Source organism: Nymphaea colorata, chromosome 1 (genome assembly GCF_008831285.2).
Source record: "Nymphaea colorata isolate Beijing-Zhang1983 chromosome 1, ASM883128v2, whole genome shotgun sequence".
Lineage (NCBI taxonomy): Eukaryota > Viridiplantae > Streptophyta > Magnoliopsida > Nymphaeales > Nymphaeaceae > Nymphaea > Nymphaea colorata.
Window position 1 is genome coordinate 24,365,106 of NC_045138.2, and position 14,237 is coordinate 24,379,342.

Consider the following 14,237-nt stretch of genomic DNA (forward strand, 5'->3'; position numbering starts at 1 on the left):
TTTGTTTATCTTATATAACAAATTTGAAAAAATATATTTCAATCTTTACACGAAAAATTTCTAGCTCCACTCCACTTTTGGCCAAACGAGTCTTAATGGATGTTCGACAATAAAAGTAATAATAAAATGTTCCATAACTTTGTTTCAATTTTCATGAAACACCATGTTATTGGCTAATGCTAATCAAAAGTTCAAGAGAAAACATAAAACTCCGTTGTCTGGATTAAAGCTTACGAGCACAAGCTATGGTCATGAACTTAACTTTTATTAGATTGGTTATATAACTTTGAATTCTCACCGTTTCTTTTCTAAACCATGGTCTTAGACAATTTGCATTCATAAGTATATCTGAATTTGTGAAGCACCGCCGTAAATTCGCTTAACTGATTAGCCCCTTGGCTAGCTACCATGAAGGCATGAACGGCTTCAAGTGCCAATGGCCTATTATCTAAGGATGCTAATATGTCAGCTTTTTAATTATTTAACAAAAAAATTGGCTACGTTTTATATGTTCAACTTTTTTATATTTTTCATTTATTTTTAACAAAAAAAAAATAGTTTTTAAATTTTAATCCCATAAAAATTGTATGCTTAGTTATAGAGCTTCATATGGCACATCTTAGCTCCCTAGATCTTATTTTCTCAGTTACAACCAAATCTATTTTTTCAATGTTAAAAGCATCTGGCTGAAGAGTCTTGCATTAGAAAGAAAACTACTTTTCCATCTTGGCAGCTTGAACTCTTCACCTTCCTCCATATAAAAATATGCCTTCGATTTTGACGATTCGGCATGTTAGTCATCACAAAAGGACTGCCTCCCAAGTTCGCGAAATCAATTGATTAGAAAATTGACATTTTGACTGACAAATGTAATTCTGAAGTTCCAGAAAGAATCAAGGGGACCCAAGATTTTTTTCTTCCCCTTCAGGCAAGGCAATGCCAAGATTGACAATTTCGTGGAATCTTTGGGCCTTTTTTTTCTTTCTTATTAGGCAGATCTTAATTTATCAGTTTTTGAGAGTTCTCGTTATTGAATGTTAGGTCTCTTTCAACTTGATAGACTTTTCAAGTCGAATTCTCGAACAGGAAAAGGAAAATGAAGTTTGTGAGTATCATTCTGTATATTACATAGAATTTAATTTTATCAGAGCAAGTAGTTTGCTGAATTTTCCGAAAATATGGATTTGGCGCTTTTCGTTGGTTTCGTTCAGGCCCGAATCTTGTGCTTTACTGCAGCGACAGCCTTAACAGTATCCCCCAGTGAAACAGCAGCGTTAGAATCGGTGGGACTTTCAAATATCGCGTTTGGGGGATGTATCAGAGTTCGTGATAATAATGCCAAAAGCGATTCATCCGACACGGACACGATCATGATCCAAGCGGGCCTGTAAGAGCTTCGCGCGACCACCAAATATCCGGAAAAAGGTCCCTCTTTTTTGTGACTCTCGAAGTTCACATTCGAGGACCACGAAATCCAGAAATTAAAAAAGCCGAAAAACGACGTTCGTGAACCTCCAAGATCTCGGGCGCGGATCTTCTAAACGGGTCCCTTGGCAGAACAGACGTAACGGCAGCCACGTCAAAAAGGGCCGGCTGCGAAACGAGGACTCTCGGCCGCTCCTGCACGCGTCACGAGGGTGACGCCCTCTTTCTTCTCCTCTGCTTCCCTCTATTTATTTGACTCACTCTTCTCCCAACAAATTCGTGAATCGTGCTTCAGGTTCCGTAAAGAGAGCGGTTGTTTTCTCCAATTCTCTGGGAATTCATTTTTGTAGATCGTCAAAGCAAAAGGAAGAGAAAACGAGTAGGAGAAAGAGGAGGAAAGGACGAAGAAGTTGGCGTCCAGGATACTCGGAAATGGCTGTCCTTCTAGAAGGTGATTTCTAGTAAAGGCCCGCCCCATCTTTGCTTCCTAACCGTCCATCTCCTGTCTCGTTTTCTTCCTCGTCTTTGAATTTGCATTTCAATTCAATTGTTTAAATCCCGAACTTTTCGAATACATTATGCGTCTTTAGTTCGTAGTTCGCACTGTTGACGTCTCTCCGTTCAGGTTTTCGGCCCTTAAGTCGCGATTCCAGAAATGCAACTTTTTAATTATTTTCTGTTGGACCATTTACTTTAGTAGTTCATGCTTTTCTGGAATTTAATAGTTCCGGATCCGGACAGCGATCTGAACGACAGCCAAGAGATTCCGGAATATTTCTTGCGCGGCAAGAAACAGAGTGAAGCATATTTCGTAGCGGGTTATAAAACGCCCCGAGTTTGCTGTTGTTTTAGTATCTGTGAGATTTAATGGTTTAGTATACCGAAATATTTTTGTGGCTCCTTTCCTTTTCTGGAACCGGGAAAGCGTGAGCATTTGCTGTTTTTCCGTCGGAGTCTGTGGATGATTCGCAGGACTTTTGTGGTAATTAAGGTGAGGCGGTGTAATTTCGTTTTCGTTTCCCTTTCCGTGTTAAAGCTGCCGAGTCTCGAGCTCGTTTTGTTTTCCACTCCTTTTCATGGTTTCCAAGGAACTCTGTTTCTTGCTTGAACTCGTTTGACCTCCTCTAACCTTGTCATGGTACTTGGTAAGGACGTACTTTTTTTACACTGAGTTCGTATTTGTATGTCTGTCTGTCTCTCTCTCTCTCTAGCACCTTGCGAAGTGAATTTGGCTGGTTGAGGAAGACGAGTGAAGAAATGTAGTGTTCCCTGCTGATAAATTGGGGAACAACTTTTTTTTCCTCCCATATACTGGTATATGCTCTGTCTTTCTTGTGATCTCATGATTCTCTGGAAACGCGAACAATGGAATGAATACGTCTTCGATGGTTAGAGTTGAATTATTCCTAAAGTTCTTGTGTAACTATTTGTTCTTCCCATGTAGTGGTTTATGTTCGTCTTTTCTCCCTTACGATCTCAGGATTGTGGAAATGGAGCGACGGAAGGAATATGCCTTCCATGTTGGTCGTTAAACATCGAGATTCAATCGCCGCGACTGCCACCGACCAGTTCTAGGTGGTGGTAGCTGCCAATTCTGGTTCCGATGAAAATAAACTGGAGTTGTTTTCAACTAACTTGCCTTTCTCCCTAAGGATAGTTGTCAAAGTTCCTTCCTGCATTCCAGGCTGATATCGTTTGTTCGTAGCTCAATTTCTAGCTTCCTCACCATGCACAGCTCGTTGCTCGTCCTGTATTGGTGTTACTCGTTGTATGTCTCACAGGGTTTTCTCATAAAAGAATGATCAGTTTTTTAAATTGAAAGGCAAGTTCTTAGTTCTTAGCCTGTAGTTCGTGCACAGACTTTGATGCCCTGTCTGGGGAGCCAGTGTTGGGGCGAAGATAGGAAACATAAGTAGGGATGAAAATCGGTCATGAGAGGGGAGCCCCGATATCACTTAGCTGCCATGCCTATCACGTACATCGTCCTGAGGATGTGATACAGCTGAAATGGAGGACATTGTAGATTGTCATAAAAATTAGTTTCCAAAAACATGAGGAGGGTTGGTGGTTGAATGAATGATCATCTCCCGCCTCATCTCTCAAATCCAGGCCCCATAGTCCAAAGGTCTTTCATAGGATGTTTATCCAAGAAACCAGATTATTATTTTTTGGGTTCCTCCAAAGTGTGCTAGCTGGAGCCCTTCTCACACCTTTTCCATTTCCATTCTTTTGTACTTGAAGGTTCTCAAAGTCCTTAATGTCGGACTTCGTTTATCAGTGGTACTTCCACTTCGTTGTTACTTACTTACAGAGAATGTTGATCTTAACCTCGAATGAAGATTCTGTAGCCTGGTGAACTGGCCTTTGTCAAGTGTAACTAACTTTAGCGGAGTATTGAACTATAGGCCAGAGGGTGCTTTTCCGGTCATGGCTTTATATATGAGAATTTATATGAAATATGTAGTCCTTTCATGCGTCTGTATATTTTATTAGGAATAACTCATGGGGATGAGTCTATCCTTTTTATATATGTGCGTGTGCACGTCTTTGTGCGGAGGTGTATTAATGGGGAAAAAAGTTGCACTTTGTCTGGCTTGTCTTCTTTCTGTCGCATGAACGTTTTTTGGTGACCTTTTTTTTTATAGCCAGTAATTTTTGTAAATGCTAAAACTTGTAATTTAAAACATACATTAGACATTATTAATCTCTTTATTTGTGTAAGGAATACTCTGTTGTTGCCAGTTGAAACTTTATATAGAATGTTGGGTTGTGAACTTACTTGTTTGGATATCTGCTGTTTGCATAGCTTGGGTTGACGTTAATTTCAAGTGTGACATTTACTTCCCATGCAGGATGAGCAGTAGAGAGCTTTCTAAGGGATCCTAGTTGGTCGGTGTCCTTTGATGAGAACTACTTGTCACTGAAGAACGTTGCCAAAGGGACTAAGTTCTGAGCTCCAGGCTTCTCCCCTCTGGTGCTATAAAAGAGATAGGTAGTTGAACTTTTGACATCTATTGAATACAATGGCATGGTCAAGGCTTGCTGGGAACAGTTTGAGACATTCACTTAATACCAGTCTGACTGGAAGGGGCAGTGTTGTTGATCGTGTGCTCTATCAGAGTGCCTTCCATAACCAAATCTATTCACTTCATCATTGCAACTCCTACAGTAGAAATGTGAATGAAAGAAGCCAAGTGAATCTTTGGCTTAACAGCCTAATTTCTGAAAAAAGTTTGATCAATCAGGAAAAAACTCAGAAAAGGGGAATAAGTATGTCACCAAAGTACCAGTTTCCTGTAGCAGAGAAAGCAATAGACTATGACATTCAGAAGGATTCCGAGCAAGAAGATAAAAAGGCTGTTCAGAAATTTCCTGGCTTGGGACCAACAAAGTCTGATCAGAAGCCAAGGATTGTAGTTCTTGGTTCAGGATGGGGTGCCTGTCGGTTTCTGAAAGGAGTAGATACTAAGATATATGATGTAGTTTGTATATCACCACGTAATCACATGGTCTTTACTCCTCTGCTTGCTTCCACTTGTGTTGGGACGCTTGAATTTAGGTCAGTTGCTGAACCAGTTAACCGAATACAAACTGCACTGGCAAAAGAACCTAATTCCTATTTCTTTCTGGCAAAGTGCACTGGTTTAGATGCAGACAAGCATGAAGTGAGTCTTTCTTGTCCTTATTATTCTCCCATATCTGTTTCAAATGTTCTCTATTTGATATTGAAGTCAGGGAGGGGAGAGAAAGGGTGTTTTGGTGGGTAGGGGTGTCGGGGGGTGGGTGGGCATGGGCGATGATCGTTAGAGGGAATACAGTGAGTAAACCCTGTGGTGGTACAGACTACAGAGTGATATCAGCTTGAGTAAACTTACAAAAGATTCAGAGAGCGCTGGTTGCTTGCTGCTTGTTTTCTGGACTTTCTTCTTATCTGACGATCTCTATTTTGTCCTTTGGCTTTCCATTTTGACCAGGTCTTCTGTGAAACAGTAAGCGGTAATGAACTGCCTCATGAACCATACAAATTTAGAGTTGCATACGATAAACTAGTAATTGCTTCGGGAGCAGAGCCTTTGACTTTCAATATTGATGGAGTAAAAGAACACGCGATTTTTCTTCGTGAAGTGCATCATGCACAGGAAATAAGAAGGAAGCTTCTCTCGAACTTGATGCTTTCTGAAAATCCTGGTATGTGAGCCAATTCAGTATTATCATTTATTATATGATATAATATTAGTTCAAATCAAAATCTTGTTTTGGTTTCAACTGTCAGCTTGCCTATTGCTTGTTTTTCTTTGTACCTGGTGATTTTTTTGTAGTTCTGATGAATAAACCTCGAATATGATTTACATCTTAACACTACATGCATATGATTCAAGTTGCACAAATTTCCGATGCAGGCTTACCATGTGACCGTATTTGTGAACAATTTGGCAGATCTCGTGCAGTCTGGCCTTATTTTCTGAAATTGTATCCCTGGTGATTTTTTTGTAGTTCTGATGAATAAACCTCGAATATGATTTACATCTTAACACTACATGCATATGATTCAAGTTGCACAAATTACCGATGCAGGCTTACCATGTGACCATATTTGTGAACAATTTGGCAGATCTTGTGCAGTCTGGCCTTATTTTCTGAAATTGTATAACTGTGTTGTTAGTGGCAGTGGTTATTTCTATAAAAAGGTTCTCGGAGGATAATACAGCTATAAAAGTTCATAAAAATATGTGCTGAATGTTGCTTTATCTGAGATGATTCTAGTGCTGAGTTTATCCATTACATTTTGAGTGAATTTTACCTATCATGATGGCAGGACTGTCTGATGAGGAAAGGAAACGCCTCTTGCACTGTGTTGTCATTGGTGGTGGTCCTACGGGGGTAGAGTTCAGTGGAGAACTGAGCGACTTCATTATGAAGGATGTCCGCGAAAGATACAGTCATGTTAAAGACCACATCCATGTTACGCTCATTGAGGTATTATCTTTTTGTGTGCAGAAAATTGAACGAAATAGTTCATGCTGCTGATATTTCACTGAATCTTTTCTTTGCTACATCTTGAGTAGGCAAACGAGATATTATCATCTTTTGACGTGCGGTTGAGGCAATATGCAACCCGTCACTTGAGGAAGGTAATGTGCAATAATTTTTCACACCATGTGCTGCGGTCTAATTTTATCAGGCAACAAATCCTGACAATTGACATGTATGTGAAAATTCAGTCTGGCGTTCAACTTGTTCGTGGAGTGGTCAAAGAGGTGCATCCAAAGAAGTTACTTCTTAGTGACGGCACTGAAGTTCCTTACGGACTGCTGGTCTGGTCCACAGGAGTGGGGCCATCACCGTTTGTAAACTCTCTCAATCTTCCAAAGTCTCCTCAAGGAAGGTTTGTCAAAATGGCTTTGTGGTTGGCATATGGCAATTCCTACCGTCGCAGTAGGGTCGACATGCTTTCTGTTATCTCTTTGATATGGTTTGCTTGCATGTAGGATTGGCGTTGATCAATGGTTGCGAGTTCCTTCTGTTGAAGATGTGTTTGCTCTTGGTGATTGTGCTGGGTATCTTGAGGAGACTGGAAAGCAAACTCTTCCAGCTTTGGCACAGGTTAGCATTTCCTAATATCCTCAAGTTTACAGAGGTGAAAAAAGAGAGAAAAAAAAAGGGATTGCTTGACATGCATATATATGATAGTCTTCGACTTGGTATAGAAATCCCCAAGTTCATCTTAAATAGAAACAAAGTGTAGTAAACCGTCTATTCGGAATGTTGGTGCCGGTTCCCTCTGCTCTGCAATTGGAACTTTTTCCTATGTAGAATGAAGATGGTCGTTTTTATCCATCGGTTGATTGGAAGAAATTTTTTCATCCTCATCTGATTCTGCAAGTTTCTGGAATGTAAAGTGAGGACAATAGTTCTTATCATTGGTCTCTCATTTTTGCACTGTTCAGGTTGCAGAGAGGGAGGGTAAATATCTTGTCGGCCTATTTAACATGATTGGAAAGCAGAACGGGGGCAAAGCCTATGCCGCCAAAGACATTCCTCTTGGTGATCCTTTTGTTTACAGGCACCTAGGTAGCATGGCGTCTGTTGGGCGATACAAGGCATTGGTTGATTTGCGCCAGAGCAAGGTACGTTCTCCTATTCTGTTATACTTTTGTCCTGCGCATTCCCAAAATCGGCCGGGTCACGGACTCTCATATCATGCTCATGCTTGGTGGGTAAGTGGGTTTCCGGTGGCCAGTAGCTACATCCACTTTCTCAACACTCACCTCACCTTGGTCAAAGGTCCTCTTTGTGTAATTTTGCTCGATTGGCTTTTGTCAAGTAACTGCATTGCCTTGGTATCGGAAAATGTTGTTCGAGAGCTGAGTCTTGTGTTACTCCGGTTCTAGTTGCACGAACCTCAATTTGTCCTGCCCCTGGTTCTATCACCAAAGAACCTTAGCGCAATGAAATGTGCTGGAATACTGACGCCCAACTGTTACTTTTCTTTTTCCTGGCTTTCTTTCTGCAGGATGGAAAGGGTATGTCTTTTGCAGGGCTTATCAGTTGGTTTATCTGGCGGTCTGCTTACTTGACGCGAGTCGTGAGCTGGAGGAACAGGTTTTATGTGGCTGTCAATTGGGCCACCACCTTCGTCTTCGGTAGGGACAATTCGAAGATCTAGTAGCAGACTCGGGAGACGATCGCCCTGAAGATGATAGCGCTGGCGCGTCTGTCTGGTCTGTTGACGCCCTTCTGAAATGTTGTTCCTTTGCCTGGAGATGAAAGGCAGCGTGTATTCATTTCTTCTACTTAAAATTTTTGTATTCTTTTGTTCTGCTGAGATCCCTACTTGACTCTCAGTTTCTTAGACGCTCATTCGCTGTACAAGCAATGCTGCGGAAACATCGCTGCAATTTTGACCCTCTTGTTGATGGTTTCTACGGCCTTCGAATGCGGCCCGTTTGATCCGTGAAAACAACGAAGAATAGCTATTTCCGAGAAAGTTGTAATCTAAAGAACTTGCAATTTAAACTCTTCGAATGGAAGGCATAAACGGGGAACCTATGAGGCATGAACAATCTTCTACAACTTGCTGATTCACCTTCCTGTCGATTATGCTAATTGACAGTCGTTCTGCCTTGTTTTTAGTAATGGAGGATCGCCAACGTGTGTCAGGAACACCCTTTTGGCACGATGAAAGCAAGGGTTTGGTTGTCTCGGAAGAGGGAAGAGGTCTAGTTTAATTGTGGTGATCCGTTTCTGGGCTTGCAATTGGTATTGTGTTTCAAGTCTGAATCTGACTCCATCGCTTGCTTGACCTGGCTATCAATAAGCTTGTGGGATTCACATTTGATGGTGCCTTTTTATTCAATTTATTTATGCCACTTTTGGTAATTTGTGGATCTGAACTATGGTTATTTGATTACCCTCCTTTTATATCTATGCATATGTGATATGTCTTCCTGTACTAGATTGATAGTTCATCAACTAAGTATCTTATGATAGACTTAGATCCACATAGAGATCCTCTGACTTCATTTTGCATAAGGCCAAAAGTGTAATTCAAAATCAAAGCGGCGAAGTTCGATCTTGAAGATCTTAAATCCCGAAGATTTAGGACCAGATGAATCAAACGGCTACTCAGTCCATGAAGGATGGTTGGAGTAGAAACCGAGGGCTGAAGGTCTCCCAACTCAAAGCAAAGCTATATTGTCTCTGTTCTGTGATTATGTTGCAGACATATTAGCTGACATTTATTGTTCTGATTCTATTTGTAGTCGTAATCAAAACATTTTTCCATCCAAGTGTTAAAACTGCACATAATGCAGAAACTAGACCGATTTGTTTTTCTAAGAGGCCGTTTGATTGGTAGACGTGCGTGTTCCGCGCTCCGCCTTCCATCAGGGTTGAATACTTGAACCACACCCTTTTCGGGCCAGCGTCTACTCTTCTCGTTCCTGGGACGCCATGGAATCTGAACGTTCCATTTCTGCCATTTTCAAGAACAAAAATCAAATACCCTTCCAATGTTCTTATACATACTCGTTTTTATTTACCGGTTGTGCTTTACTTGCTAATATAACGTTCGGGCAGCACACAAAGGTGCAACCGAATTCGTGGAGAGCTGCTACCTCACAAGTACATCTCCATAAGTTGCGGTTGATCATTGGGACATGTTCAGGTGAACTCCTCTCACCTAGCCCGAGCTCGGTCGACGACCACCGGACCATGTCTTTTTGTCCCTCATCTTCAACGACGGCGCCGAGTTTATGCCAACATTGAACCCAAATAGTCTGACCGGTTATTGGATCGGACCTCAAGAACCCTAATTCTGTCTCTCCCTCTCCGTGGTTCTGATTCTGCAGGGAAAGAAGGCCATTCCGCGATGCCGACGGTTCAAGTTAGACGGGACCTTCTCTTCGTAGCTCTCGGGAGGTCTTATAGCTGCGAGGATCCTTCGTTACGATCTTCTCTCATGCTCCTTCCGCTTTCGTTTGCTTCGGCATTTCTGAACTGCTGAATTTCGTTGCGTTCTGTCCTATATCTGAATCAGCACAAGAAGAAGAGTTCGAGTCCCCACGCTTCGATTTTGGTATCGAGCTCGACGATGTCGCGAGTTCATTCGAATACGCTTTCTTTCTAAGTTTTTTGGTTTTTTTTTTTTTTTTAATCTGGTGAAAGCATAGTTCCGTATGTTTTGAGTTTCCCTTTTTCTGGGGGAGTGAGCGCAAGTGAAATCGAGTTTCCTGTAGTTTGGATGGAGAAGCTGTGATTTCTCCTTGTTAAGTTCACAGAGTGTTTGGTTGATTCGTTTTTCATTTATTAGGGCCACTTTCTTGCTTGTGAACTCATTCACGCTTTACGTTGTGAAAATTCGTAGACGACGGAAAAGACCATAATCAGGAAGGAAAGACACCTGGAAGAAGAAGCATCCGAGGATGAGGAGGTTACTTACAAGATCGAGGTTTCTGCCAACAGGAGACGTGCATTTCCTTTTGGCAACTTCGTTGATAAGCAACAGAGATTCTTTGTTTTTGTTATTTGAAGTGATTGAATTTTATGTATCGATTTTGTCACTGTTCCCGTCCTACATCTGTAGTTCTACAGAGACAATATCTTAGCAATGAAAAAGATACATTCCTCTGCAGTGCATAATTTAGACTGGTGTTCTTCTTATCCTCAGGCGGCATTGATGAATTAGACTTATTTTATTGTAAGTTCTTTCTGCGAACCATGACCACGTTCTTTCACCAGCATTTTTCCGTGGCTGCTTTTGAGCTTTGAGACGTTGAAATTAATTGATGGATCTTTTGAAAATATGAGGACTACGACATGTAGTAGGATGCTACAGCGCAGACATTGTCTATATGATACGAATAATTGTGGAGAACCATTATGTGAAGAAAGCTATGAATATAAAGTGTTTTCTAATTACAGTTTAGTACGAAGAATGAACAATTATGTGTTAACTGTATACAATGTATATGCACTTTTATATGTAGAGTTTGTTGTTTATATGTATGAACTTGAAAATCCGAAATATCGTTCATTTAATCATCCATTCCAGTTAGAAGCTCAAAAGTTGCAAAAATCGATGCTATGAAATGAATCATTATATGGAGAAAACTGTGGAAAAATAAAGTAACTGATGAAAGTATTTTCTAATTATAATTCATGGTGGAGAATGCACAGGTAAGTGTTAATACAATATACCATGCATATACACTTTTATATGCCAGAGTTCATTGTTTATATATATCATATACGAACTTAAAAAAAACAAAAATATCATTCAATTGAACATCCTTTGAAGTGAATTTTATGATAAAGCGACTACTATGCCTATGGCTGAACCTCTCGTTTTCTTGATGTAGATTATGTTCAGGTTGATAGCGACTTAAGGGTGTTATTTTGCAGCCGTTGATGAAGGTGGCCCTTGCAGTCCGTCGTTGATGAAGGTGGCCCTTGCAGTCCGTCGTTTCATCGCCACCTCCGTCTCCCAGGCCAAAGCGATTGGTCGCCCCTCACAATCGCCATTAGCATCACATGTACTTCGCCTGTGCAAAGATGGTCGCATCCCTGAAGCCATTGAGGCACTCAACGCAGTGGTCGACCACCGCCGGCTCGGCGTCCGGCCCGTCGTCTATGCTTCTCTCCTACAGGCATGCGCCAGGACCAACTTCCCACGAACTGCCGCCTCCGTTCACTCCCTCTGCGTCAAGTCCGGCCTGGACTCCGATCGTTTCGTTGGCAACAGCCTCCTCTCTTTGTACTTCAAGTCCGGCGACGTCGCGGAAGCCCAATGCGTGTTCGACCACTTAAGGATCAAGGATGTAGTTTCATGGACGTCGATGATCTCGAGTTATTCCAAGATGAGTAGACATCGGGATGCTCTGACGTTGTTTGACTCGATGCGGCAGAGCTGTATCGTGCCTAACGAATTTACTCTGTCGATCATGATCAAGGTTTGTGCGGAAATGAACGATGTTAGATTGGGTAGGTTCTTCCACCGATTCGTAATCGACCGAGGCTTCGACGACAACTGCATTATCAGTAGCGCGCTTATTGATATGTATGGCAAATGCGGGTGTCTAGATGATGCGCAGAAAGTGTTTGGTGAAATGCCCCACAGAGATGCGGTTTCTTGGACGACTATGATCGCTGCCTTTGTGCAGAAGGAGAGGTACAAACAAGCGTTGGAGTGGTTTTTGCTGATGCAGCAGAAAGATGGTGGGGATTCGATGTGTGATGGGTTTGCTTTCGGCACTGCACTGTCGGCTTGTGGGAATTTAGGATTAGTAGGGCCAGGAAGGCAGCTGCATTCGAGGTTGGTTGTGGATGGGATTGAGGTTAATGCCGTGATCGGAAGCGCCCTGGTTGATATGTATGGGAAATGTGGGGACATTTTGATTGCACGCGAAGTGTTCAATAGAATGCCGCAGAAGAACATGGTGACTTGGTGCTGCATGCTTTGTGCATATTGTGAAAATGATGAAGGTGAATCAGTGCTGGAGTTGTTTAGGGAGATGCAGAGAGTTGGTATGGGAAATGACCATTATAGCTATGGGACCATCCTCAGGGCATGCGCAACGCTTCAGGCCTTGAAGCAGGGCAAAGAGATCCATGGCAGATTTCTTAGAACAGGTGGAGAACGTGGAAATGTTGTTGTTGAGTCTGCTCTTATTGACATGTATTCTGAATGTGGAAGTGTACAAGATGCACGCTGTGTTTTCCAACGGTGCCCAGTTAGGAATATGATTGTTTGGAACACGATGATCAGGGGTCTAGCACAGAACGGCAGAGGCGTGGATGCTTTAGAAATATACGATCAGATGGTTGAGGAAGGAATGCTGCCAGATTATATTACGTTTGTAGGTGTACTATTCGCATGTAGTCATTCTGGTTTAATTGAACAAGGAAGAAAGCATTTCAAGTCCATGGTTGAGATCTACGGGATAAGTCCCGGAATTGAGCATCATGCTTGCATGGTGGACCTTCTTGGCCGAGCAGGAGTATTGGAAGAAGCCGAGCATTTGATAAAGAACTCAAAATTCGTACATGATTTCTCGTTATGGGCAGCTCTCCTTGGTTCATGTGCTGCTCATTCCAACTTGAGTCTAGCAGAACGAGTTGCATCAAGGATGATCAAACTGAAACCAGCGAACCATCTGAGCTACATTCTTCTAGCAAATCTATACTCTGCAGTAGGCCAGTGGCATGATGCCGAAAGGATGAGGAGTTTGATGAAAGATAGAGGGATCAGAAAGACACCAGGAAAGAGTTGGATTGAAGTTAAGAAGAGCTTGACTTCCTGTCCAACTTGTGATACGAGTAGTGAGAGGACGATAGACCTTGAAGCAGAAGCCGTCCTTAAGAATGCCGCCGTAAACTGAGGGCGTTCATGAACTTTGCATTTTAAACTCGAAAACCAAAGATGGACTTGGATGGAGGGCTTGTTTGCCAAACAGAATTGGGTGTGCCGGGCTAATCTGGCTCAGCAGAAAGAGCTAGGATCCATGGACAAGCTTGGACCTTGTCAAACTTGTTTTTAGGCTCAAAACAAGCATTTGGAACTAGTTTGTGATGCTAAAACCAAATTTTTAGCATGGTGTTGGTGCTATCCAGACAGGCTATGTCTCGAGTTGTTTAACTAGTTTTTTATGCTAAAACCAAAGTTTGACATGGTTTTGGTCTCATCCAGATAGGCTGCTGCCCACTTAGAGGCACTTCTGATATTGTTTTGGTGAACAGCCACAAGCAGTAAGTTCCTTGTTCATGGAAGCAACAAGCTTCTGTTGATGGTGCCGAAGAAGGGGCTGCTAAATGAATGGAAGTGTTCAAACTTTGGCTATCCAGGGATGAAGTGCATGCTTTGTTTACGTGTCACCAATACCCCTTGTAGCTCTACCCCGTATGGTCGCCAACAGAATGAGGGAAAAGGTTCTGTGTTGAGAAGCAGTGTGACTGGATGACGACAAAGAAGGTGGTCGAGTAAACGCAAGGCATTTGGCTGAAGTGTGAACCGTTCTTCTTCTGTTCCATCTCTTCGAGCCGAAAACAATGGCAACTGAGCTTTCAGAAAGAAAGGACCAAAGATTGTTTACGGGATATCACCGGAAGTGGTGATGTTGTTACTTGAATCCTTGCCCGCCCTTTCAGCAATTTGTAATTCTTTAATTGCTGGAATGGAACTGATTTGTTATTTTATCTTTTCAATATTTTCTGAAAATATTATATTTTTAGAACATATGTTTGTAAAAGACATGATTCAATAAGACCATCTTCATATTTCTGTAAATCTAATGTAATTATGAATGTTGTTTTTA

General features: G+C 41.9%; 2 protein-coding genes across 7 annotated transcripts; both read left to right on the forward strand.

Moving 5' to 3' along the window:
- Nucleotides 1-1,565: 1,565 nt before the first annotated feature.
- LOC116261442 (internal alternative NAD(P)H-ubiquinone oxidoreductase A1, mitochondrial-like) lies at nt 1,566-8,332 on the forward strand. 3 transcript variants are annotated; one of them, XM_031640203.2, is made up of 10 exons: nt 1,619-1,637; nt 1,721-1,876; nt 4,278-5,090; nt 5,400-5,613; nt 6,242-6,402; nt 6,492-6,557; nt 6,648-6,811; nt 6,915-7,029; nt 7,374-7,553; nt 7,940-8,332. In XM_031640203.2, exons 3-10 carry the CDS (start codon nt 4,449-4,451, stop codon nt 8,090-8,092), a joined length of 1,695 nt encoding a protein of 564 aa, XP_031496063.1. In that variant the 5' UTR covers nt 1,619-1,637; nt 1,721-1,876; nt 4,278-4,448; the 3' UTR covers nt 8,093-8,332. The 3 variants fall into 3 exon arrangements, with proteins under 3 accessions (XP_031496055.1, XP_031496063.1, XP_031496073.1); XM_031640195.2 differs by having other exon boundaries at nt 1,566-1,876; XM_031640213.2 differs by lacking the exons at nt 1,619-1,637; nt 1,721-1,876 and adding an exon at nt 1,987-2,416.
- Nucleotides 8,333-9,337: 1,005 nt separating this feature from the next.
- Nucleotides 9,338-14,127, forward strand: LOC116245974 (pentatricopeptide repeat-containing protein At1g03540). Of its 4 annotated transcripts, XM_031617631.2 has the most exons (3): nt 9,338-9,592; nt 9,777-9,870; nt 10,292-14,127. In XM_031617631.2, exon 3 carries the CDS (start codon nt 11,364-11,366, stop codon nt 13,302-13,304), a length of 1,941 nt encoding a protein of 646 aa, XP_031473491.1. In that variant the 5' UTR covers nt 9,338-9,592; nt 9,777-9,870; nt 10,292-11,363; the 3' UTR covers nt 13,305-14,127. The 4 variants fall into 4 exon arrangements, with proteins under 4 accessions (XP_031473491.1, XP_031473488.1, XP_031473489.1 ...); XM_031617628.2 differs by having other exon boundaries at nt 9,338-10,624; nt 11,329-14,127; XM_031617629.2 differs by having other exon boundaries at nt 9,338-10,003.
- Nucleotides 14,128-14,237: the final 110 nt, after the last annotated feature.

Excerpts from the sequence above, each read along its gene's own strand:
- LOC116261442 (XM_031640195.2), top strand. The coding sequence starts at position 4,449 with ATGGCATGGTCAAGGCTTGCTGGGAACAGTTTGAGACATTCACTTAAT. Across the intron at positions 5,091-5,399 it reads TAGATGCAGACAAGCATGAA|GTCTTCTGTGAAACAGTAAG; the intron begins GTGAGTCTTTCT and ends CATTTTGACCAG. Across the intron at positions 7,554-7,939 it reads TTGATTTGCGCCAGAGCAAG|GATGGAAAGGGTATGTCTTT; the intron begins GTACGTTCTCCT and ends TTCTTTCTGCAG.
- LOC116245974 (XM_031617628.2), top strand. The coding sequence starts at position 11,364 with ATGAAGGTGGCCCTTGCAGTCCGTCGTTTCATCGCCACCTCCGTCTCC.